Source organism: Heloderma suspectum, chromosome Z (genome assembly GCF_057233095.1).
Source record: "Heloderma suspectum isolate Gila_16-S chromosome Z, 16-S_ref, whole genome shotgun sequence".
NCBI classification, from domain to species: domain Eukaryota; kingdom Metazoa; phylum Chordata; class Lepidosauria; order Squamata; family Helodermatidae; genus Heloderma; species Heloderma suspectum.
Genome location: NC_139476.1, coordinates 13,138,831 through 13,165,206, shown reverse-complemented (window position 1 = coordinate 13,165,206; position 26,376 = coordinate 13,138,831). Strand labels below are relative to the sequence as shown.

The 26,376-nt window shown below is 48.8% G+C and overlaps 2 protein-coding genes across 8 annotated transcripts in view; one reads left to right on the top strand and one right to left on the bottom strand.

Moving 5' to 3' along the window:
- The first annotated feature begins 2,204 nt into the window (after positions 1–2,204).
- Positions 2,205–3,702, top strand: LOC146333698 (heat shock protein 30C-like). Its single transcript, XM_084825603.1, has 2 exons — positions 2,205–3,286; positions 3,449–3,702. The coding sequence occupies exon 1, from the start codon at positions 2,599–2,601 to the stop codon at positions 3,247–3,249; it is 651 nt and encodes a 216-aa protein (XP_084681729.1). The 5' UTR covers positions 2,205–2,598; the 3' UTR covers positions 3,250–3,286; positions 3,449–3,702.
- Positions 3,703–4,886: 1,184 nt separating this feature from the next.
- FKBP8 (FKBP prolyl isomerase 8) overlaps positions 4,887–26,376 on the bottom strand; it is a 29,296-nt gene continuing 7,806 nt past the window's right edge. For 3 of the 7 annotated variants that reach the window (XM_084825600.1, XM_084825596.1, XM_084825598.1), the window contains exons 2-8: positions 18,858–19,174; positions 18,030–18,199; positions 17,111–17,199; positions 14,474–14,691; positions 13,013–13,185; positions 10,920–10,997; positions 8,624–8,950 (exon numbers count right to left, since the gene is read on the bottom strand). In XM_084825600.1, coding sequence (XP_084681726.1) covers positions 8,720–8,950; positions 10,920–10,997; positions 13,013–13,185; positions 14,474–14,691; positions 17,111–17,199; positions 18,030–18,199; positions 18,858–19,174 — 1,276 coding nt within the window. In that variant the 3' untranslated portion in view covers positions 8,624–8,719. Of the gene's footprint in view, positions 7,096–8,623; positions 8,964–10,919; positions 10,998–13,012; positions 13,186–14,473; positions 14,692–17,110; positions 17,200–18,029; positions 18,200–18,857; positions 19,175–26,376 lie in introns of those variants that run through there. The other 4 variants (XM_084825593.1, XM_084825597.1, XM_084825599.1 and 1 more) reach the window with 3 other exon arrangements.

The following is a 26,376-nucleotide window of genomic DNA, read 5'->3' as shown; positions in this document are numbered from 1 at the left end:
CCCGGATTTGTGAATGATGCAACGAGGTGTAAGAAATTCCAGCACCGTCTGCCGACGCCTGGGATTTTCGAGGCAGCAACTTAAGCCAGGACTTGTGACAGCGGAGGGTTTAGCTGAGAAGGACGTCCAAAAAATGTTGAAGGTTTTAATACCCCTCCCTGGCCCTTTTCCTTCCCAGGTCCTTGGCCAGCAAAAAGGATAAATTATATTGTTACGCTCATCCTACTTTTTCAAGACGTTCCGGGGCAGCAGTGCTATCAACGGATAGTCAAAGTTCTTTGCTCCCACATGAGAACTCCAGGAGGCACCCAAAAAGGCAGAGAGAGGCCAGACTCAGCCCTCTGTGTCTCTCTTAAGAGTGTAATCCTATGCACATTTAAACAGAAGCAATTCCCACTGAGTTCAATAGGAAGTAATCCCAGGTAAGCGTGGATAGGATTGCAGTCTTTGTCTCCAAACTGTAGTCTCTCCTTTGCTTCCCACAGACACCTAGATTACATCCCCTACCCCTTAACAGGGGAAGGGGAGGGGAAACATTATGCCTTTTATCAAGATGGCTCTCACCTTCCAAAGGTGTCCCTAGTTACTGTTGGATCCTGGTTCAAGGTCAAAGAACCATGAGAAGGGAGAGCAGATGGAACCTTAAAGTTGCCCATGAACAGGTAACAACATCTGGATTGGCAGTGGCAGCTGGCACACAGCTCACCTGATCACAATCTTCCCTGCCTGGTGAGAGGAACTGTGTTTCTATATAAATGAAGCTCAGTCATTATTTCTAAATTTGCATCCCTACATATAAATAAGCATATCCAAATTTTATGCAAATAGCCCCCCCTTTTTTTGCAGATGTGCTTTCTTTCCTTTTTGGGAGGGTTGATGTAAAAGTGAAATTTATAAGAGCCAGTGTGGTATAGTAGTTAGGGTGTTGGAATGGGACTCTGGAGATCTGGGTTCTAGTCCCCACTCAGCCATGAAGCTCACTGTGTGACTTTCAGCCTGGCACTGATTCTTAGCCTAACCTGCCTCAAAGGGTTGTTGTGAAGATAATTTGGACAGGAGGATGACTGTGTGAGCCATCTTGGGTTCCTTGTGAGGGGAAAGAAGGCAGGAAAATAATAATAATAATAATAATAATAATGATGATAATGATGTGCCCACCCTGTTTATTTGACACATTAGACCAGCCTTCCCCAACCTGGTACCCTCCAGAGATTTTGGACTTCAACTTCCATCATGCCCACCCAGCATGGCCGATGGTCAGGAATCCTGGGATTTACAGCCCCAGATATCTGGAGGGCACCTGATCGTGGGAGCTTGCATTAGACGTATGAACAGCTTGTCTAAAGAACTGGTGTTTGTATGACCCTGCACCCCCAAACCAGCTTGGGGGCTCCCTCCTTATATCATGCACCTCCATAACTGGGAGATTGTCCTCTGAAATGAGTCCAAATCCTCCATGGTCCAAAGCGTAGTTTTCGCACAACATGCTTAACACATTGCCTCCAAGTCATGCTCCGGAATGTAGTGAAGTCCAGACTTCGCAGCCTGTTGGAATACAACTCCCAGCATCCCCAGCCAGCCATGCTGGGAGTTGTAACCCAACACATCTGGAGGGTTAAACCTGGTTTAAACACTCCAACAGATAGTCAGTTCTTTGCTCCCACATCAGTTCTCCAGGAGATCTCAGCCCTCTGTGTCTCCCTTAACAGTGCAATCCTTGTGCGATGGCATGAATCCTGAATCTCCCCTCTGCCAATTTGCTCACGAGATGGCCTCAGCAGGCCATCACCCTCACTCTACCTCAGCCTTCCCTATCTGCAACATGGGGAATAATACGAGGTCTACATCACAAGGTTGTTGTAAGACAGGGGTGGGCAACTTGTGGCCCTCTGGATGTTTTGGCCGATAACTCCCATCAGCCCTTGCCGGCATATGTGGTGAGGGATGATGGGTTTTGCAGTCCATCAGCATCTGGAGGGCCACAAATGGCCCACCTGTTGTAAGGAGTCCGGAATAATGTTTGTGAAGCGTGGAGCGGGGGAACAGGGAATAAGGTAGGCTTTGAAAGCAGGTTTGCTGATAGCATTTTTTATCCATCCTCCTGCCTGCCATTGATCAACAGTGGCACGTGTTTGGCTAGCTTCTGGCAATAATACGGAATGTTATCTTGGGGCAGAACAGGGTGGGAGGCTAGTCTTGTGATTGTGACAAACAAGATTTTTCTAGAGGCTGCTGGAAGGCCAAAGCTCTGTGAAGCCGGTTTGAGGAGGAACCGGGGAAGGGGCTGTTTGCAGGCCTTTAAAACTCTTCCGAAGGCAGGCCAGTGTCTTCGTGGGGGGAGGAAGGTGGCCGGCCCCTCTGCCCTGAACTGGCTCTCGCTGTCTCTGGAATGCTCTCCTTCGTTCCAGGCCTGTTTGGAAAGCTCTTTCAAGCCGTTGCGTCATTTCTGAAACCGAGCCAAGGCCTTCCCCTCGGTGCTATTTATGGGCAGGCAAAGGCAGGCCACCGGAGTTATAAAAGCTGCTGCGTCTCCAGAGCCGGCCAGAAAGACACCAAGGTCCAGGAAGGTTCCTCTCGGCTGTGCTGCATTGTGTTGCCATGGCAAGCTACTCCCGCTTGCTGCTACGGATGCTCCCGCTGCGGCGTTGGGCACTGCCTGGGCTAAGCCCCATCTGGCTCAGCGAACCACAGCCGGCCTGCCGGGTCCTGTGGCCGTCTGGCCACAGCCTCGTGGACCAGGTGGCGAACGACATGGAGAAGCAGATCCAGGAGATGGAGAAGATGAGCCGGGCCTTCTTCCAGGCCTCTCCACTCTTGACGTGGGAGCGCGAAGGCCGGACGGAAGCATGCAATGACAGCGTCGCCCAGGCTGGCACCAAGGAGCAACCGGAAGGGAAGTACCGCTTCTCCGTGGACGTGGCCGGCTTTGCGCCCGAGGAGATGGCGGTGAAGCTGGACGGGAGGAGAGTGAGAGTGACCGCCAAGCGCCAAAGGGAAAGCAGAAGCGAGGAGAACGGCTACTGGCGAGAGCACCAAGAGTTGTACCGGGAGACTCTCCTTCCACCTGATGTGGACCTCCACAGTGTAACCTGCTCTTTAGCCTCTGACGGGCAGCTGTGCATTGAGGCACCACGCCTGGCCTCCGCGTCGACCCCAGGGAAAGCCATCCCCATTGATGTGAAGCCAGCCGCCCAGGAGACTCCCAGCGGAGAGGGGAAAGAGCTGGGGGACAAACCAAGGGACCCCTGAGACCATGGATACTGTCGCCAACATCCAGCCAACACCGGTGAGAACGAATTAGCGTGCAGTTCAGGCTCTGCTTCTACGTAGAAAGATGTGTGGCTGATGGGCCGGTTTTCCACCCCACACACCTGCCTGAGTCCTACCCGACTGCTACCCTTACTGCCACTCCTTCTGTGCAATAATTGTTTTTGTATTTTTCCCCCAGACGTAGTTGGATTTCTGCCTGCTGTGTTAAAAGTTTTTCTCTGGCTGCAACACCTTAGGGCAAAGCGAGACTTAAGAGGATGCTCAAGACGCAAAGGAGGGGCAGGTGCATTTTACCATACTCGACAAATGGGAAGTTGGATTATTCGATTGTTGTTACGGTCTAGCAAGTTTGTGTCGGATCCCAGCTGGAAAGGGGACAAAAATGGGCATCATGTAATCTATTAACAATTATTAAAACACACAAACAAATGCAGGGTCTACTGGTGTTTTTTTCTTCCAGTTTGGAATTAAGATTTGACATGTTTTCGAGATGAAAACCCAGGTCGGCTTAGGGGCTTAGTAAGGGCAGCACGTTGAGCAGGCTGGGCACCCTTGCAGGGGAGTTGGACTTTTCAGCCTGAGGGCTGAATTCCATTTTGGAACAGCTCTTAGGGGCCACACTGCAGTGGTGGGCGGCCAAAGGCAAAAAGGGGCAGGGGCAAAAAAGATACCAGCCTATTTTCGTTTAAAGCTCTTACTGCCGTGAACTTGGTCTTTGGAGAAGAATTTTAACCTTTTAGAATGGGGGGAAAACCTGCACAAAGGCCAGGAAACCACCAAACAATCGGTGCTCAGGGGGGAAAGGAGGTGGGGCCATGTGGAGATTCCAGACCCCTGATTTATGTGATCCACTGGAGCAAGATGCCGATGGCCTCTGGTTTAAAGAAGGGAGCAGGTGGATTCATAGGAGATCACCTTCATGGTCTATTAGGTCTATCACAGGCACAGTAGAGCCTCCATGTTCAGAGGTGGTATACCAGTAAATACCATTTCCTAGTTCATGGGCTTCTTGGAGATGTCCTGATGGCCACTGTTGGATGCTGGACTAGATGGCCATTTGGGCTGCTCTACAGGCTCTTCTTATGGAGGTCTATTGACAGCCATTAGCCATGATTGCCCAACACATCCTTCACTCATAGAAGCAATCTACCTCACATGACGCACTGTTAGGTGAAAGAACATGAAAGGGCCCCTCATGTTCTGAAGGCCAGAAGGCCATGGTGGCAAGCAGGAGGGATCCTTGGGGCTGATCCGTGAGTGTGAAAGGGCTTTCTTCCTCCTGCATCGCTCCCAAACTCTGGAATGCGCTGTCTCGAGAGCTATGACTGGACACCACTCTCTTGGCTTTTTGGAAAGGTTGTGAAGAAGACACAACTTTTTAATTCAGGGCACGATCTCATGCACTGCTGGGAGTTGTAGGGCTTATTTCTGTTTAAGCATGCATGGGATTACATGCTTAGCCTATTAAATTAGGTAAGGTTTTAATGCAAGGACAGGCGACATGTGGACCTCCAAATGTCTTGTCCTATAACTTCCATCAGCCCATGATGGCACAGCCAGTGGGAGGGGGTGATACGATTTGTGGCCCTCCAGTTACTTTGACCTACAAATAACCCACCCCTGTACAGTTTATTATTTATTATTATATTCATTTCTGTATCTCCCAGTAGCCAAAGCTTTCTGGGCGGTTCACAACCATTTTGAATGTTCTTGGCGGTGGATGTTTTAATTTGTTGCACATTGCCTTGATGGCTTTTTAGCGAAAAAGGCATCATTATATAATCATAAAAATAATATAATTGCAAAGATCAAATGAGGGGCAGGGGAGGTATAAAATGTAAGGAACAAAAAATGTGAAATGCAGTAGCAGCGAGGAGACTCACAAAGCGATGAGTCCGATCCGCATGGCAAGCGCAGGGAATCCATTTTTCTGCAGCATCCCCCCAACAGGGAATCACATATGCTCCCTGCCCAAGAGTCCCTCTTCCACCTTTTCATTACAGCTCAGATGATATCCAGCACTGCTCCCCTTCCTTCCCCCAAATGGCTCTTCCATATTTATTTACTCCAAGCCAACCTCCTCCAACCTGGTGCCTTCCAGATGTGCTGGACTACAACTCCCAGTATCCCCCAAGCCAGCCGTGCCTTTTAAAAAATGTGTATTTTAAAATGTTGTTTGTATTGTTTTAAGCCATAAAAGCTGGGAAACCACCCAATGAATGGTGGTCAGGAGGAAGGGGTGTAGTCACCGGCAGGCCGGGGCCCTGGATTTTAATTTTCTGCACACTGCCTTGATGATGTTTTAGCAGGAAAGGTGGTATATCAATGTGAATGATAAAATAAATAAATACATGTAGGGGGAACCAGGCTGAAGAAGGGGGTGCTACGCCCTGAACATGACATCTCTCCCTCCCATCTCCTCCCCAAATTGTGTCAGGAATAAAGGGGACCACCACTAGTGAGGCAACGCCGAGAGATGTCGCTTTATTAGAATGCCTGGGTGTTGCCATTGTTCAAAGTTTAAAATTTGACAGAGGCAACAGCAACAAAAACAACAAGCATCTTTGGGGGGGGGGGGAACCCTGTATCCTGGTGAAGCAGAACTAGCTGAGCTTGGCACCCAGCACTGCTGAGAAGGAGAGAGGGGCAGGGCAGGGGATGGGCACTGGCAAAACTGAGAAGCAGGAATTCAAGGTGGATGGTGAGGGGGTTGGCTTAACCCCTTGTTTGGCCTCCAGAAGATAATTGGGGGGCAGGGGGAATAAACAGCTACACACACCCTGCTCTGCCCCCAAAAGCTTTGTACACATGGAAAGAGGGCCCAGATCCACAGATGATCCCTTCGGCCCAGCAAGGTAATCTCTGATAGGAGGCCACCTAAGACAACTCTCGCCAGGTGTCACGTGCCTGATGCCCTCCAGATGTTTTGGATGACAACTCCCCGCATTCCTGACAGTTGGCTGTGCTGGCTGGGGCTGATAGGAGTAGGAGTATAAAACGTCTGGAGAGCACCAGGTTAGAAGAGGAAGACTTGTGCCCAGGAAAGGAGCGGAGGCTGTTAAACACCTCCGGGCATCTCTCAAATGGCCTCAGAAGAGCCATAAATAAATGGCTGCTACGCTCCTCTCATCAGTACAAAAGCAGATTTGTCTCACCGCAGCCCACATCTATATACACCTCTCCCCCACCCCCCTTCAAGGCCAGGACCAGTTACCAGGTCATCCTCTTCCTTCATGGCTTGGTCAACCCTTTTGCTGAACAATCCCTCCCTTAATCCACCCCCCCCCACCCCCCGCTCCAGAAATAAGAACCAAAAAGGCAGGGGGAGAAAAATGCACGCAGGTTAAAAAAACAAAAACAGGGAGAGAGAGAATATTGTGTGGGACATCCAGCAAATTTCAGTTTTCCTCTCCCCCGCCCCCAATAAAACACACCCACACTTCTGGATCCTTTTCCACTCCTAGTAATCCACCCCCATAGCCGCAGACAGTGCAAAGATCTCTGTCTGTGCCAAGCAGCACCTCTCGCAAGGCGTTTCACTGGCATTGCATGTCAGTCTTGAGAGGGGGAGCAGAGCCTCCTCCCTGCACCCCCCAAAACAACCTACAGTCCAAAGTTGCGTACTGGTCATCAGGGACCAGGTGGAGGGGGGGCAGTGTGGGGGGGAGGAGGAGGAGGGAAAGAGGAGGGCTGGTCTTTCAGGTTGGGCTCTTCGATGCCACAGCCAGCAGGTCGTTGCTAGTTCCTGGCTGCTATGACCACTGACAAGGCCACGCCTCCTAGTGCCACAGCGGTGGCGCCAAACAGCCACTTCCACGGAATTGACTGGGAAGGAGAAAAGAGGATTCGTTATAAGAATAATGTTTAAACCCACTATTCGTTGTCAAAAGCAAAAACAGGCAACCTGGCTGCTACTGACCCATGGAAGCCAAATGGGGGTAATTTCTCCGCCTTCCCCAAGCTGGGGACAATGGCTAGACTGGCTGGGGATGATGGGAATTGCGCTCCAACACATCTAAGAAGGCAACATGTTGGGGAAGGCTGGTTTAGATTCCACTCCTACCCCAAAAGTCTGTTATTTGATTGGATTTGTTAAGTGTTTTTTTATCCTAAAAAGGTAAAGGTGTCCCCAACCAGTCGTGTCCGACTCTAGGGTGCGGTGCTCATCCCCGTTTCTAAGCCGAAGAGCCAGCGCTGTCCGAAGACGCTTCCGTGGTCATGTGGCCGGCATGACTGAACACCGAGGTGCACGGAACGCTGTCACCTTTCCCGCCGAGGCGGTACCTATTTATCTACTTGCAATTTCTTGCTTTCGAACTGCGAGGTTGGCAGGAGCTGGGACTGAAGACGGGAGCTCACTCCGTCACGCGGCACTCGGGTCTCGAACTGCTGACCTGCCGACCTTCCAGTCTGCAGTTCAGCGTCTTAACCACTAAGCCACCGCGGTCCCTTTTTTTATCCTACCCTTCTGCTAAACGGGCTCAAAGTGGTCTACGCGGCCCAGTCCTTAAGACTGTAAGGAGAGCCCTGCTGAATCAGACCCAGGGTCCATCTAGTCCAGCATTCTGTTCACACAGTGGCCAACCAGCTTCCCATGAGAAACCCACAAGCAGGACATGAGTGCAACAGCACCCTCCCGCCCATGTTCCCCAGCAAATGGTGTCCATAGGCTTATTGTCTCTAACATGTTAGGTAGCATAGAGCTATCAGGACAAGCAGCTGTTGATAGTCTAAGCCTCCACAAATTTGTCTAACCCCCTTTTAAAGCCATCCAAGTTGGTGGCCATCACTACGTCCTGTGGCAGCAAATTCCACAGTTTCCCTCTGTATTGCATGAGGAAGCCCTTCCTTTGATCTGTCCTAAATCTCCCACTCATCAGCTTCATGGGAGGACCCCACTGGGTTCTAATATTAGGAGAGAGGGAGAACAATGTCTCCCTCTCCACTTTCTCCACACCAGGCATAATTGAATGCACCTCTCGCATGTCTCCCCTTCCTTGCCTTTTTCTAAGCTAAACAGCCCCAACCACTGCAACCTTTCATTGAATCCTAGAAGAGTAGGGTTGGAAGGGGCCTACAAGACCACTGGGTCCAACCCCCTGCTCAGTGCAGGAACCCAAGTCAGAGCATCCCTGACAGGTGGCTGTCCAGCCTTATCCTGAATGCCTCCCGTGTGGGAGAGCCCACACTTTCCTCATAGGGAAGTTGCTCTAGCTCCTTTGGTCATTTGGGTTGCCCTTTTCTGCACCTCTTCCAACTATACAATATCCTTCTTCAGATGCAGTGACCAGAATTGTATGCAGTACAGTCTTATCCTCGCAATCCCAAGATGTAAGTTAGGGCAGACACACAAACACACACAGATCGGCCCAAAACCACCTTCTGGGATTTCCACCCGAGTGGCATGTTTCTGGATGTCCACGAATCGCATTGACTCAGCCACTCAGCATCACGGACTCCGCTCAATACATGTCCGAGCAAGAGAGATAACATCAGCTCCCTCCCAGCTCCCTCTCTGTTTCCTGCCCACCAAATTCTTCTTCCTTGCCACATACCCGTGACGACTTATCTTTATACTTGGCGGGGGGGGCCCCGGGGCCGGTGTTCCCCAGCATCTTGCGGTACATCTCTGTCTCCATGCTCTTTTGGTCAGCGTGTTTCTTTGCCAACTTCGCCAGCTCTGTGTGGATGGTCTGAAGGCCAGCAGGGGATGGGGGGGGGGGGGAGAGAGAGAGAGAGAGAGAGAGGCAGGTGCGTTTCAGCATTGTGGCTAAGGATGTATGATGAGTAGAAATGTAAAGGCCAGAAAAAAACCAGAAAAAATTGGGAAAAAACAGGTTTTCAGGGGGGTTTTCCCCCAAGGACTGTTTTTTTTTGGGGGGGGGGGGGTCTGAAAAATTGAACAGCTTTGGATTATGAAATATTTTCTTTTGGAATTTAAGACAAAGTATTTACATATTGTTAGCGAGCCTTTACTCCCCTCTATAACACTTTTATAGAAAGACTAGAGTTGTAAAGTGTATGGAATTAATGAAGCCATGGGGAAAAATGTTGGGGACTTGATTTACATATATAAATTGTTTTAGATATACGTGTGTGTCTCTCTGTGCTGTTTATATGTTTGTATGTAAATGGTTTTTCTAATATATTTCTAAGGTTTTAATTTTTGTAAACTGCCCAGAGAGGTTTGGCTATGGGGAGGGGGGGGGGTATAGAAATGTGTAAGAAATGAAATGAAATTTATTTCTTATTTATTTCATTTATATCCCGCCTTTCTTCCAAAGGAGCTCAAAGTCCTCTATTTTATCCTCACAACAACCCGGTGAGGCTGTGAGTTGGTCACTGACCTGGTTCACCCAATCACTGCAGCCCATGGTGGGCTGCGCTGTGGGTGGGCGGGCAACCTTTCTGAATATTCAACCCCTGGCAGGAGCTTGCCATGGTTTGTTGTGTCATCCAAACCCAGGCAGCAGGGGTTGTTTGAGGGGTAAACATTGCTGCCACAATATGTGTCAACAGCTCAGATGGCTTTAAAAGAGGCATAGTCCAGTTTCAGACAATCACAGGGGGAAAAGAAACCATTGTGGCTTCGCTGTGTGTGCACCTGTCATTAACATAATTACCCATACTGCAGCATGGGTAATTATGTAAACAACGGACACGCGTGCGAGGGCGAGGGAGAAGCCATGATGGTTACCTTCCCCCACGAGATCGTCTGAGCCCCCCCTTAGAGAAATTTACAGGGGAGGAGAGAAGAGGTCTACCCACAGCTATAAGCCATGATGGCAAAATAGAGCTTCCACTTTCAGAGGCAGTCTATCTCTGGGTACCAGCTGACGGGGAATATGAGCGGGAGGGTGCTTTTGCCTTTTTCCCAGAGGCATCTGATTGATCACTGCAGGCAGCAGGAAAGATTCCGGGCTCTGCTGAAGACAGAACGCAGGACTAGGTGGACTGACCCAGCAGGACTCTGCTTATGTTCTTCCAAGGCTACTATCCTATGTCTATGACTCTCCGCCACGCATTAGCTTACAAAGCAAGCAGGTCCCTGCTAACGGAAAAATCCTATGCTTGGTTAAGACATAAGTCCTTACTAATTCAAAGACGCTTACTCCAAGTGCACACAGTTATTTAAAAAACAAACAAACCTCGCAATAACCAACAGAACTTTCAGAACTGGTGTCTGATTTTGCTGCTGCTTCATTCTTCCTCCTTCCCCACCCATTTTTCCCTGCGTGTCGTGCTTTTAGATTGTAAGCCTGCGGGTGACAACAGTCTGGTTTGTGAAGACGCCTTATACTAAGTCAGAACGCTGGTCCATCTAGCCCAGTATTGCCTTCTTTGATTGGCTGAGGCTCTCCGAGGTATTTGGCACAGAGGTAATTCCCAGAAACTTAGAAGAAAAGCATTCTAAGCTAGTGCCAATCCCTGCATCCTGCAGCAGGGAGTTCCTTGTGCCAACCAGCAGGCGTCATGTGAAATACTAACTTTGCCCCCTTGCTCGGATCTGAAGAAGGGAGAAAGACTCCAGTCCACCTGGAAGGAACACAGTGCCCAGGGGCAGCGGTCCCACGGACCCAATCCCTGGCTCCCAGCCAGGGGAGATCACCCAGTTCAAGACCCGCTGCAGCTCCGATTTCAATGCTAACCTTATTCAACGGCTCTAGCTTCATAGCGGCTTTCAAGATGGGGATGGCTTCACTGTATTCGCCTTGTTGGGCCAGGACCTAAAAGAGCAGAGGCATGGAAAGAGAAGTGAGCTACGGATCACAGATTAGCACTCTTCAAGTACTTGAAAGGTTGTCACAGAGAAGAAGGCCAGGATCTCTTCTTGATCATCCCAGAGTGCAGGACACGGAAGAATGGGCTCCAGTCCCAGGAAGCCAGATTCCGGCTGAACCTCAGGAAAAACCTCCTGACTGTTAGAGCAATAGGACAATGGAACCCATGACCTAGGGAGGCGGTGGGCTCTCCCACACTGGAGGCCTTCAAGACGAGGCTGGACAGCCATCTGTCAGGGATGCTCTGACTTGGATTCCTGCATTGAGCAGGGAGTTGGACTTGATGGCCTTGTAAGCCCCTTCCAGCCCTACTATTCTATGATTCTATCAGAAACCAGATCAGGGTTGGGAACTTCTTTCAGCCCAAAGGCTGAATTCTATTTCGGGAATGTCTTGGAATTCCAGTGGTGGGCGGAGCAACAAGCAAATGGGGGCAGGGCCAAAAGCAAAAGGGGTGGGGTCAAAAAAGCCAGCCGATTTTCACTTGAAGAACTTCCTGCCAGTCACTCTGCCTTCAGAGAGGCATTTTGACCTTTTAAGATGGGGGAAAAACTTCACAAAAGCCAGGAGGCCACCAAATTATCAGTGGCTGGGGGAAAGGAGGTGGGGCCAGGGAAAGAGGGTGTGGCCTTCTGGGGAACCCTGAAGGGCTGCATTGGGACCCTGGGATGGCGGTTCTGCAGCCCTGCTCCAGATCAATAGGTGGTGTTAAGCGAAGTTTCTGTCCCTCTGCTTCACCCACAATAAGGGGCTACTTTATTGGGTTGTTATCATACAGATTCCAATATTATGTATCATCAGTCAGCAGGACATGAAATGGCACATGATTAAGGGCACAATCCTATGCATATTTATCAGAAAAAAATTCTACAACTCCCAGCATTCCCCAGCCAGCAAACGGCAAGACGCACTTGAGAAGGTCCATTCCCTTCCCACTCTTACACAGGCAGGTGAATGCCCCTTCTAAAAATGGAATTTGCTGTTGGCTATTTTCTATGAACCTACAGAGAGAGAACGCGTCTCAAGATGCTGGAAAATAAAGTTATACTTCCCAGGTTCTTGCAAATGGGGTTTATTAAAAATAAAGTTATATTTTCCAGAATCTTGAAAATGGGCTTTATTGCAAATAAAGTTATATTTCCCAGCATCCTGAGATGCTTTCTCTCTCTGCAGATCTGTGGTGGAAGCTTTCCAGTTTGTCTGCACCAATGGTTTTTATGAATGCTTGCAGCCTACATTTATTACTTGATTATTAAATTAAATATCCTGCCTTTCCACCAGAAACAGTGCTGGTGACTAACAATAATAAAATACAGGTAAAAAGTTACGCAGTTAAAACATAACCATATCAGTTAAAGACACATGAAACACACACCGGTCAAAAAAAAATCAGAATTAAACAGCACCCACCGATTACGACTGAGTTCGGCAAACAAAACCAAGTTAACAGGTAAAAGCTCACCTGAATAAAGATTTATTTGCCCTCCAGCAGAAGGATAACAGAGCTCGCCTGGCTAGGAGGAGCGCGATTCTGCTGGGTGACAAGGTGCACGCAGCCTTTCTGCTGGGAAACAGCGAGTTCATGTCCTGTTTCCGTGCAGAATCGCACTTCCTTCGGCAGAACCGGTGCTTCCCTCGCAGTGAAGGCAAAGGATGGGCAAGGCTTTGTCAGCCCTATGTCCTCTCCTCAATGGGGGGGTGGGGGTGAAGGTGCTTTGCTGAGATACGGGCCTTGTCCAATGGGTGAAGTCCCGGGCACGGGGAGTCCTGTTCCCAGCAGAAATGCCAGAAGGATTGTCCTTGAAAAACACCCGCCAGGGGCCAAAGGATGCCAGGGGATATGGCTCTGCCCCTTTGACATCATTAGGCCCATGGAGGGCTGGATGTGGGGCCCCCTCGGCCCATTCTGCCTGCCTGACTGCCTCTGGGCTAGAGTAGTGTCCACCCCAAAGCCCCCATACCTTTCCTTTCCGGAAGAGGGCCTTAATGTTGCCTGGCTGCTGCTCCAAGACCTGATTGCAGGACCGCAGGGCGGCTTCGTAATGGTCCAGTTTCAGCTGGGAAGCTGCTAAGTTGTTCAGGCATTTCATCTTCACTTCCACTAGGTCAGCCTCTTCCTCCGGGCTGAAATCCACTGCAGCAGATAAAAGGCAGAGTTACAGCCTGGAAAGGGGCGGAAATTCAGTACTGGCAGAAAGGGGGGCCCTCTCTGGCACTGGAGTTGCCATCATGGTGACTGTGGGCACCTGCCTTGACCCCCACCTGGCTCTGTGCTCCTCCTGATTCTTACGTTATTTCTAAAGATTCTTCTAGTTTAAAAAAACCCTAACTGGGATGCTGCAAAGCGAAGGGCTGCCCTCCAGCGCCATCTTTATTTGAGTTCAAAAGAGGGGGGTTGTGTTTTAAAGCTCAGATTCCATCTCTACCTTGTACCTAGGTTCTTGGGCACGTTACTTTTCTTTGAGTCTCACCCGTTTGCCTTCTGGAAAATGGGTGCTTTGTGAACAGCCATGCCCACCTTTTTAAAAGTGGGCAAAACCCTGATGGCAGCCATTTTGTGAGAGGGCCCACAGCACTCTTCCAAAATTCCAAATGTACCCACCTACCCCAAAAAAGTTAGTGATCCATATCTTGGTATATATAACCCTCTCCTGATACCCATTTAACAGCACAGCTACTGATGAGGGCACAAGCTGAAACAGCCTAAAATATATCTCCAAATACTCTGTTGTTAGTCTTACTATCTTTCTTTTATATATATAAATATATAAACACATATAAATATATATAAAATTACATATAACTATATATATAATTCTTTCTCTCTGTCTGTGTATATAACTCTCTCCTCTCTCTCTCTCTCTCTCTCTCTATATATATATATATATATATATATACACAATATATAACTCTCTCTCTCTCTCTCTCTGTATATATATATAAAACTGTCTCTCTCTCTAAAACTTTCTCTCTATATAACTCTCTCTAACTATACACACACACACACACATATAAATACACACACACCATTTATATATATGCGCGCACACACACACACACACACACTCTCTCTCCTTTTGATAGCCCCTTGCTTCCCTCTTGCAAGTGAATGCAACTCCCTGGCTCAGATTCCTCTCCACCATCCCAGCTAAACAACACATAAATCAAAAAGCATCTCCATCAAAGTGTTTAGCGGTCAGGGGGAGATCTCGTAAGTGGCACAGTCTTATTTCAAGTACATTATTATGATGTATTTATATCGCACCATCAGTGTATACAAGCATGTACAGTGCCTGATAGGATTATGGGTGTTGCTGTTTTTTGAGGGGAGAGTCAAGCTGCTAGTCCTCAAATATTTAGCGAGACCCTTGGTGTCAACCAATCTCTCCCCCTGTCCAGCCTCTCAGCTGGCCACCGGGTACCTTTAGAACTGGAGCTGATGACCTTGAGGGCGATGTCGTAGGAGTTGATAGCCAGCACGTAATCTGCCCGCTGGTAGTGGAAGTTGCCACGCTCCCTCTTCCAATTCGCCAGCTCGGCTTTCTCTTTGCCGCTAAGGAGTTCCAAATCAGGAGCGTCCCGTGCTGCTAGCAGCTCAATCTCAAGGGCTAGGGACGCATCGGGAGGGATGTTGGGGCTTCTGCTCAGACAGACAAAGAACACCCCAATCAGAAGAGTCTGGGAACGGCCTTTCCAGATCAAATCAACAGTCAGTCTCGCCCAGTGTCTAGTTTCCAAGTGGCCAGCCAGATGCCTCTAGGGAGCCCAGAGGCAGCGCATGAAGGTGACGCAGTCCTCCCCGCTGACCCATTTCAGATGTAACATCCCCAAGCATAAGTGGTCTTGGTGGCACGGACCACCCTTTATCAGCTTGGGCTAACATGTCAAATATGACCCAAACTGGACAGCGGTAGCCTGTCTACAGTCATCCACCGTCTGGCAACCTCTCATTTGGATTACTGCAATGCCTTTGGAAATGATTCAGAAACCTCAGCTGGTCCACAATAGGGCAGCGAGGTGCTTAACAGAAACTGGCTGATACGGCTACTATGCCAGTGCTCTGTGATCAGCACTGGCTTCCAATCCATTTCTGGGACCAATTCAAAGGGATCGTCTCCTGCCATATATACCTGCCTAGACCCTAAGTTCATCTTCAGAAGCCCTTATCCAGGTGCCCTGCCAAAGCAGCTGAGGTGGGTGGCTACTAAACAGAGGGCCTTTTCTGCTGTGGCACCCTAGGAATATTCTCCCCAGAAAACCTCACTTGGCGCCTATGTTGTGGCTCAGTGGTCAAGCCCCTGCTTTGCAGGCAGAAGGTCCCAGGTTCGATCCTTAGCAACTCCAGGTAGGGCTGGAAAAACGCCTCCCTGAAACCCAGGAGAGCCACTGCTGCCAGTCAGTGTCGACATACTGGGCTAGATGGACCCAGGGTCTGACTCCATACAAGGCAGCTTCCTATCTTCCTATTTAATCTGTTCAGCACCAGGGAAAGACCTTTTTTATTCTCTGAGGCTTTTTGGCCTGTCAGTTTTGTAATGCGTTATTGTGTTTTTATTGTGTTTGCCCTGCTGCTGGTTTTTACCCTGGTGTTATCCTGTTTCAAACTTTTAAAACTGTTATATTTTGTTTTTATCATGTTGTATTTTAGGGTTTTAATTTAGTGAACTGCCCAGAGGGCTTTGACTATAGGGTGGCACAGAAATATAATAAATAAACTTGCTGAACCATAGTTTAGCAAGCCAGAAATGTGTGTTGCTCCCTCATGTCCACCCCGTCCCGCTGCCTCCTTCCAGACTCCGATCCTGGCTAACCTAAGCTCTGGTTCCCAGCTAGGTCCTAAACAGGGAACCCTAGTTTAGTGAGGGTTGACTTCCTAGAATCTGAAACCCCATGTAAACCGTGGCTAACAGTCCTGGTTAATAAACCAACATTAAAAACCAGAGCTCCCCATTTTGGACCCAACGGGGGAACTAACCAGGATCAGAGGGCCAAAGCAAAGGGAGGAGCCAAGGGGAGCACGTGGGGTCCTAACGGCCAAAAGGCCCACAGTGTCTCTCCAGATCTGGTATTCATGGATCAGCTGCTACAGTGCATGGAGGTTTTACTCCTAACTATCATGACCCACTGGGACACGTGAAGACGTCCTGCTAGATGCTACCAGATGTCCAGCTTCCTGTGTGCCACAGAGGCCAAGTGGGTAACTCTGAGAAGCCCACCAGCAGGGGGCAACCACTGTCTCCTGCTGGTATTCTAAGGTAGAGTGCCTCTGAACACGGAGTTTCCATGAAGGCTATTGTGGCTATTAGCCTTGGAAAGACCCCTTTTAATAAGAATGTAAGAAGAGCCTGAAGGGAGGGGTACAGAAACTCAGTACTGCAGGCCAAATCAGACCCTCCAGAGGTCCCAATGTGGCCCTCTAGTGTTCCCCAGATGGTCATGCCCCCTTTCCCTGGCTCCACCCCTTTCCCCTGACCAGAGTTTGTTAGGTGGCTTCCCAGCTTTTGAGCAGTTCTCCCCTCATTCTAAAAGGCTGAAATGCTTCTCCTAAGGCTTAGTGACTGGCAGTGAGTATTTAGTCCCACCCCTTTTGCCTTTGGCCCCGCCCACCACTGGAATGTGGCCCCAAGAGCTTCTCTGAAATGGAATGCGGCCCCCGGCCCAGAAGGGGTTCAACGCCCTTGCTCTTTGGCAGCCTTCTCCAGCCTGGTGCCTTCCAGACGTGTTAGCCTGCACCGCCCATAAACCCATATATCCAGCTGGCTGTGGGATTATGAGACTGAAAGGTACCACCCTGGGAAAGGTTGCCCTACAGGATCAGGCCAGAGATCCATCTAGTCCCACACCCTGTCTCCAAAGAGTAGCCAGCCCAGGCGCCACCGAGAAGCCCACAAGCTGGGCATGTTGCCGACAGCCCTTCCTTGATTTTTGTCTTCCTGTTTTGGGTACTCAGAGGTGAACCCCTTCTGACCATGGGGGTCACAGCTACTTGCTGACAGGCCTCCTCCCCACCCACCCCCACCCCAAGTCAAATCAAGGCATCGTTCCACTTCCCCATGTACCTCCCCTGTGGGCCGAAGCAATATTTCGCATCCGATATAACAAGCGCTGTCTCTCCCATCTCCATCAGCTGCACGCAGAGATCCAGGGCCTGAGAAAAGCGGGGGCAGGGGGGAGATGATTTGGGTTATTGCAGGGAAGAGAAAGAAGCTGAACTTACTCAGAAGCCTCACTAGAGGGGTGGTAGCGGATTTACTGGGGGACCACAGGTCAGCCGCAGGGCATCTGCTGTGCATGCAGAAAGTTGCCGGTTCGATCCCCTTCTATATCGAAAGCCTAGAGACCTGCTACCACTCAGAGCGGACGTTCGAGGCAGATGGACAAACGGGTCTGGTGTAAAGCAGCTCACTATTTAAATCAGCCCATCATTTTGAATCACGAGGACTGGAAACTTACCTGATCTTTAGTGGAAGGACTAAAGATGCTCAGTGGTACAGCACTTGCTTTGCATGCAAAAGGTCCCAGGTTAAAAAGAGGTGTGTGTGTGTGTGTGTGTATATAAGAGATCAGGTAGCAGGAAATGGGAAAGCTGTTGCCAGTCAAAGTAGTATTATTTTTATGTTATTATTGTTACTTGTGAACAGATCCAGCTTTGCACAGGTTGGAATACCCCTTCATTTGATATAGCAAAGCCTTCAAGCTAACCTACACAGCTGTCAGAATTGGGGAAAGGGCTGTAGTATAGCCATGATTCTGCCCGAAGGACAGCTTGTGTGACTCTCGCCTTTCCCTGTAAACAGCCCTCAGCAACCGATTCTTATGAGCCAGCCAATGCTCGCTTCCATTTAAAATCTGGTGAAACTGAAAAACAAGTTTCTAGCCCTCATTCTTTCGGTGGTCAGTGGGGTAGAAAGACTATTTGTTGCTGGGGGTGGAGACCATGCATGGCTGGGGTTGTTTTCCTCAGCTGCGTACACCTACCTGGATGACGTCACAGTCTCCCAACGTGAAGGTGAGTTCGGGGTCCTCTTCTACCACCATACCGTCCTCCAGCGTGGCTGTAAGCCGTACGGTTACATCCTGGCCTTTGACTGGCCGGCTCTCTCGGCCCTGACCTGCTACAACGACTTTCTTCTTCAGCAAACCGCTCCCTAGGACAGGACAAGTGGAGAGAAACTCATCAGAGAGTGACAACCTGAGGACTGAAGCCAACGTATTTGGTATACAGTGCATAGGTCCGGTCCTGCCCCCCCTGCCCCCCACCCCCTTTGACATATTCTTGAAAAGGATATTGCAGACAGGTTTCCCGGGAAATTCTGAATTCGAACATTTTCCTATGCAAAACAGGATATTTCTACACAAGGTAACTTGAACCAAGGGGAAATTCAGTTTGCATCAGAAATTTTTCTGGTGTGCTAGAGAGCGATCTAAGCTAGCTTATTTATTTTATCTGCATTTAGTAAATTATAATGCTAAAAAAAAAAAAGTACCCCATGTTGTTCTTTTATCCCAATACACAATATTGGGGGTGGGGGGGAATAAAGCACACTTAGGGCATGATCCTATCGATTGTGTCCTCGCTGCTCGGAAGATTGAGATTCTGATGCCCTGACGGCTTGAAGCTGTCAGGGCGGGAGGAATGGCAGAGGAGATATTTGCCTCTCTGTCTCCAATCTTCTGTACTTTTGCTAGACGGATTCTTCAGCCTGTGTAGCGAGGGCAATTCGGAGGGGGAGGGAAGGAGGCTGGAATACTCAAAAAGGACGGGGGCATACAGGGGGTGGATTCGAGAGCAAAACAGGCTCTTACCCAATACGTCAAGCCACTCTTGCGTAGCCTCCGACCCCTCCTTGAGAGGATGCTCCAATGCATCTCCTTCGCTCTCTTCTTTAGCCTTGCTGGCTGGGACATCTTCCAGCGGGGGCAGCCCGCTCAAGTCCCCGTCTGCCTCCTCATCGTCATCCAGGACTTCAAAATCTTCCCCGCTGTCCATCATGGAGGAGTCGGCTTTGCTCAGCTCAGGGGAGGTCAGGTCAAGGAGGCTGGTGCCTGCCCAATCTGCAGAAATGTTGTCTGGGCCTTCCCCTCCAGAAGCCATGGTGCCGGCAGGCAACAGATCAGCCAAGCTGCAAAGAGAAGGGAGGGCAGAGAGCCAGGTGAAGAGGCTGTCCTGTCCCACTCGCTATCAAACTGGACCAGAGCCGCCCGCTCCTAATGCGTTCAGGCCGTCCCTCTTTCAGGAGCGCTTCCTGCAAGAAGTAGGAAACTCATACGGGCGAGCTTGTTCTGTCATTGAGGGAGAAAGCTGAATCATGAATTTCAAGGTGGGGAAGAGCCTTGTTCAATCAGACCCACAGCCTCTCTAGTCCAGCATTCTGTTCCCACCATGGCTGACCAAATGCCCCAACGGGAGCCTCACAAGCAGTGCAACAGCACCCTCCCACCCACGTTCCCCACCAACTGGTATTCATCCAGAAATATACCGACTCGAACACTGGAGGTAATATACAGCCATCGGGACTAGTCGCCGTTGATAGCTTTCTCCTCCTCCATGGATTTGTCTCATCCGCTTTTAAAGCCGTCCGAGTTGCTGGCCTTCGGGAATCTTGTGGAAGTGAATTCCAGAGCTCAACTCTGCATGGTTTGCCCACCCCCGGCCCCCCGGCTTCCTTGATTTCAGCAACCGAATTCAGGAGGGAAGAAAGGGTTCTCATTGTCACTATTGTTAAACCATGGGGAGTCGGAAACCCTTGATGATCTACTGGAAGTCGCCCAGAGATGTACCCTCTGTCCGCTCCCGTCCAAGAGTTTCTTAATAAGATTAAAAATAAACATAAGAGTGCTATGCGATAGAGGGTCCATTTATCCACCGATGGATAGCTAACAGCCACAGATACAGCCCTCTCCTTATCTGTCAAGCTGTCCAATCCAGGGGTGTTGAACCTCTTTCAGCCCAAGGACCAAACTGAATTCCAGAGAAGCTCCTGGGGCCCATGTTCCAGGGATGGTGGGGGGGCATATTTTTGCTCGAAGCTCCTACTATAAGTAACTAAGACTTAGGAGAAGCATTCGAACCCTTTAGAATTGGGGGGAAACATGTGAAAGCTGGGAATCCACTAAATGAACAGAATTTGGGGGGAAGGCGGGGTATCCATCTAGGGCATCCAGCGGGTCAGATTTCGCTCACAGGCCTGAGGTTCAGCACCCCATAGACGATGTTCAAAGCCATCTAAGCCAGTGACAGAAGCTACATCGTGAAGTGGGGAATTCAGCAAATTAATTACGAGTTTCTGTGAACCACCCAGAGAGCTTCGGCTATTGGACAGTATAGAAATAAATAAATTAAATTAAATTAAATAAGCTGAATTTTGGAGATGCTTTCTTGGGAGACACCCTTCCCTTCTGAGGCTCATCTTCAGAACATCAGAAGAGCCCTGCTGGATCAGACTAAGGGTCCATCTTGTCCAGTGTTCTATTCACACAGCGGCCAACCAGCTGTCAACGAGGAACCCACAAGCAGGGCATGAGCGCAACAGCACCCTCCTGCCGATATTCCCCAGCAACTGGTGTACACAGGCAGACTGCCTCTGGTGCTGGAGGTAGCACAGAGCCATCAGGACTAGTAGCCACTGAGAGCCTTCTCCTCCAGGAATTTGTCTCCCTTTTAAAGCCATCCAAATGAGTGGCCATCACTACTTCCTGTGGTAGTGAGTTCCACAGTTCAACTATGCACTGTGTGAAGACGTTTAACCACGCACCGTGTGAAAAAGTCCTTCCTTTGATCTGTCCTGAATCTCCCACCATACAGCTTTATGGGACGACCCCACTGGGTTCTAGTGTTTCGAAGGAAGGAGAAAACCATCTCCTTCTCCACATTCTCCACACCATGCATAATTTCGTGGACCTCTCTCATGTCTCCCCTGACCCTCCTTTTTCCTCCTTCCCTTGTAAGGGAGATGCTCCAGCCCCTGGATCATTTTAGTTTTCTTCCCCTGCAATGCACAGCTGCGCAAGGAGGGTAACCAGAGAGTTCTGAAAGACACGGCGTATGCTGAGGGTTGCAGCGTAGAATATTATTGCTGACAGAGTGCAAAAGATGTGCACAGATGCTGTACAGAATAACGACAAGAACAACACAGGCTCTGCCCGAAGAAGCCTGCAATGTAAAATTTGACATAGGAGATATAACAGAGAGAAGGAAGGGAGATGGAGGCATGACACAAAAGGGGAAGAATATGGGTCCTGTGCAGAAAGGCATGGGGGAGGGGGAGAGAGGAAGGATTTGAATATATCCCAGAAACTCCTGGAGTTCTCAGCTGACAGAGCTACATAAAAAAAGTTCCTTGAAGTTAGAAACATCTGAAAGCAAGCAGGCTTTAAAACCAGTTCTAAAGGTAAAGGTAAAGGTGTCCCCAATCAGTCGTGTCCGACTCTAGGGTGTGGTGCTCATCTCCATTTCGAAGCCGAAGAGCCAGCGCTGTCCGAAGATGCTTCCGTGGTCACGTGGCCGGCATGACTGAACACCGAGGTGCACGGAACGCTGTTACCTTTCCTGCTGAAGCGGTACCTATTTATCTACTTGCAATTTCTTGCTTTCGAACTGCTAGGTTGGCAGGAGCTGGGAATGAAGACGGGAGCTCACTCCGTCACGCGGCACTTGGGTCTCGAACTGCTGTCCTGCCGACCTTCCGGTCTGCAGTTCAGCATCTTAACCACTAAGCCACCGTGAACCCAAAACCAGTTCTAGTTCAGTGCTTTTGTTTTTGTTAATGCCAAGAAGTCTTGAAAATACAGATCTTGGAAGCAACACAGGGCAGCCTTCCCCAACCTACTGCCTTTCAGATGTGTTGGACTACAATTCCCATCACCCAGCCAGCATGGCTGATGGGAGCTCTAGTGTGACACATCTGCAGGGGGAAGGCTGACAGAGTAACACCTCTTTGAAAGGAAGGAAAACAAAACAGAACACAGGTCAGTTGCTTTGGAAAAACATGACACGCTGTGTTGTCGTTATTTTCTGTCACCCCCACTATGAGAAAAAAAGGAAATACCAAAATTACAGTGGAGGATAACAAAGACTTCAGGCATTAGCAACCTGTTGGGACTCCCAATCCATCACAACATTCAGCGTTTTGGTGGTGCTTTCTGGGCAAAGTGCTTTGTGAACATCAGTCTTTCCCAAAAGGGTGGCTTCCAAGTGGGCTGGACAGCAATTCTTCTGGAAGGCACCCAGTTGGAAAAGTCTGGTGTGCATTATCTCAGCTATCTTATACAACATCCCTGTACGGTGAAACCAATGATGTAGGTTATCTGGACAAGTCTGAAATCAGAAATCAGTTTTCCACTGCCCTAAAAATCAAGATCTGACTTAGCAAGTTCATTTGAAAACTGTGTTTAAAAAAGCATGTCATGTTAATTTGACATGCTGTGTAAATATTTGAAAAGGTTAGTTCCAACAGCCCCAAAGAGATGAACTGAATTATTTGAACAGCGGAAGAAAAAAATAAAGAAATGGACTTACAGCGCAATCCTAGGCAAGCCTACAAAAGTAAGCCCCACAGCATTCAATGGCACTTACTCCCAGGTAAGTGTGTACAGGACTGAAGCTTTAGTGTAGCTTCAATGGTGGAGTCAAGCAAATCAAAAGTTTTATTTTGGGGGGGGGGGAATGAAACTGCTGAAAACATACAAAATTTAGCATGCCTGGAAAAAAAGTGTGTGTATACATTTGCTCCCTAGGAACAGTCATCTCAAAAGAGTTAGTTATAACTCTGATTAGATTTGACTAGTGCTGTGTCTTCCGTTCCAGAGAAAGAACCCAAGAACAAACCACAGGCTTGCAGCAGGAGAGATAAGTAGATAACATTAATCAAGCCACAGATAGAAGGACGGTGGTTTGCTTAGCTGTTCCCGTGGCTAAAATCCTGGGTTATAGTTACATGTAAACCGAGCCAGTGTGTTCGTTCGTTATGTTGCTGATTAATTTCATGAACGAGTCAGTTCCTATGAATGAAACTATTTTCTACAGAAAAAAATATAGCTGTGGAAAAATTTCCACCCCCCGTGAATATTATTATCCTCACACTGCAGGTGGGGGGACTGACACTATACGAGCGATTGGGAGGCAGGGAGAGGCATGCTTAAAGTTACTGTGCAAGTTTGCAGCAAAGGCAATTATCATTTATTTATTTATCTATCAAAGCCTGCACCTTCTGACTTTTTATTAAAAAAATGCTCAAGACAGCTAACAATGCCATTTTAAAATGCATCAAAAGGTAGCATTCGTACCTGGGACCTTTCTCATTTATGACTTGATGCTTCACCTGCTTCTTTGCTGTCCTACTTATTAAAAAGAGGGGTTGAAAGCCTACCTAGAAGTTCAAGCAGGCGCCACTTCCATACTTCTGTCGCGCCAACCATCTCCCCATCACCAGAGGATATGGCTGTTTCACATTTGCCCTTAACTCAGCTTTAAGCACGTGGGGGTTGAAGGATCACTGTCAGCTCCACCAGGGAGCAGGGAACGAAACACCCAAGCCCCGAGGAAGGCAACACCTCCAGGAAAACAGGTTTGGTTGGGTCGTGCCCCAGCATTAATCGACCGTCTGCTGGGGTGGCGGGATCCCCGCGGGTTGTTGCATCAGCCCAACAAGATTAAAGATGTCGATTATTCTAAAATGAACTAGATTTTTATCCTGCCTGTTTGTTCCCAAAAGCGTGGTGTGTGCGTGCGTGCTCATTTTATCCTCATGGCAATCCTGTGAGGTAGGCTAGAAACAGAGAGAGAGAGAGAGAGAGAGAGAGAGAGAGAGAGAGAACTTGCACCATTGGATTAAGGTCTTGTTGCACGCTCCATGGCTCAGCTAAAATCTGAAAGTAGGCCGCTGGCCCAAGGCTGACCAGAAGGTAGATTTCCAGAGGTTTTGGACTTCAGCTCCCAGAAGCCTCTGCCAGCATCGCCAATAGCCAGGAATGCTGGCAGTTCCTCTCTAGCCAAAACACCAGATGGGTTCGAGCACCATGTACTGGGATACCCTTCTGTCACGGGTGAAGATTTATGCAATAATATGACTTGGACTTTTTTGTCATTTTTGTTTTATTTCATTGTATTTTAATTAGAGACATGAAGGCCTGGGGCGGGGGGAAGTGGGACCCCCCCTCCCGAAAAATAATGTAAAAATTAGTTTTTTTCCCAAGGACTTTTTTGTCACAGGAAAAAAATCAGAAAAAGTGGGGGGGGGGGTGTCAAATTTTTCCAGATATTCCCAAGCCTTCATTTTTTTAATGTAATATATTACTCAACTCTTCGCTTTTCTTTTCTTTTTCCTAGTTCTGAATTCTAGGTGAAGCTTGGTTTGAGAAACGTTCCCCCAACTTCAGACATCCACATACCTTGTAAACCTACACATAAACACCGCCCCCCCTCCAGCTCATCTGAGCCAGGATAATCCCACACAGATCATCCCCTTTCCTTGGTCCCACTCCCCATTCTGTGCGGAATCACCCAAGGTAACTCACTGTCAAGAGATGTGGTTCACAAACAACAGGAAGCCGTTGCACAACATGTCATTAAACTTACGGAACTCCTTGCTACAAGATCTAGCAACAGTAACTAGCTGATATGGCTTTAAAAAAAGAAAATAAAAGGTGAGACTAACCCACACAAGTTTAACAGCAGCTCTTTGCCCAATATGTCTATTTTTACACGGAACCATCAATATTCAGAGGTAAAAGACCTCAGAATACCAGGTGCTGGGGACACGTGATGGGGAAAAGTGCCTCCGTTCACGCCCTGCTGGTGCTGTTCTCAGGGTAATCTGGTTTGGCATGTATTAGTCATGATGGCTGCTACTATTTAGTTATTTTATTTGTCTTATTTATATCCCATCTTTCCACCCCCAAAACAAGAAAAATGGCGCTCAAGACAGCCCATTGTTAAAACATAACTTAAAAACAAATGAAAAATACAACAATTAAAGAAATAAACAGCACCCATGCAATTAACCGCCCTCCCTTTCATAGAATCATAGAATCATAGAATAGTAGGGTTGGAAGGGGCCTACAAGGCCATCGAGTCCAACCCCCTGCTCAATGCAGGAATCCAAGTCAGAGCATCCCTGACAAATGGCTGTCCAGCCTCGTCTTGAAGGCCTCCAGTGTGGGAGAGCCCACCACCTCCCCAGGTAATTGGTTCCATTGCCGTATTGCTCTGACACTCAGGAAGTTTTTCCTGATGTTCAGTCGGAATCTGGCTTCCTGTAACTTGAGCCCATTATTCCGTGTCCTGCACTCTGGGATAATCAAGAAGAGATCCTGGCCTTCTTCTCTGTGACAACCTTTCAAGTACTTGAAGAGCGCTATCATATCTCCCCTCAGTCTTCTCTTCTCAAGGCTAAACACTGTTTTTCAGCAACAAACAGACCACTTACATGCCAAATGCCTCCCTGAATAAGAACATCTTTGCCTGCCAGTGGAAGGACAACAGAGGGGACCAACCTAGCCTCCCTCAGCAAGTAGTTCCAAAGGCTGGGAGCAGCCACCGAGAAGACCCCGTCTCGCATCCCCACCAGACATGCCTCTGATGGTGGTGGGACCGAGAGAAGGTCCTCCCCTGAAGATCTTAAAACCTGGGTAGGCTTGTATGGGAGAAGGTGGTCTACCAGCTGGAGGGAGACTCCATGTTCAGAGGCAGTCAATCTTTGAATATCCAGCTAATGAGGACAAACGTCAGAGGAAAATCCTTTATGCCTTGCATCTAGATGGACCTTTGGTCTGATCCAGCAAGAGAATCTTGACAGTGTTGCGGATCCTATTCGTATGCTTTAAAGGCAGTAGTGAGGAGCGCAGAAAACCTAATCCCAGAAGCAAAGGGGCTGACCGTTCAAGTGGGGGAAAGGGAACACCAAGGTCTGGTTAGCAGGACCTTGGCAAGCCCCGACTGTCTGCTTCAGTTTTTCCTAGGTAAGGCAAAAAAAAGAAAAGAAAAAAAGAGCAGGATTGTAAACTGCTACGCATTTGGAGCAAACATCATCTCTCAGTGACCAGACAGGAAAAGCTGGAGAAAGGTTTCAGGCCGATAACTGATCTGCAAGAGGCATATTGTGGACTAGAGACTTGCAAAGAAGGTTTTGCAAGTCTGAATAGGAGTCATGTCGTGAAGACAAAACAACAGAGGAGACTGCAAAACATCTGGCAGGTTTCAAAGAGCTAAGGTGAAAAGCACAGTGGCTAGCAGACTGAGCTACGCATCACAAAGTCACCAGTGCAAATCTAGCCTCTGCCATGCATGAACTTTAACCAATCTATTCTCACTCTCAGCAACCCCCCC

Excerpts from the sequence above, each read along its gene's own strand:
- LOC146333698 (XM_084825603.1), top strand. The coding sequence starts at position 2,599 with ATGGCAAGCTACTCCCGCTTGCTGCTACGGATGCTCCCGCTGCGGCGT.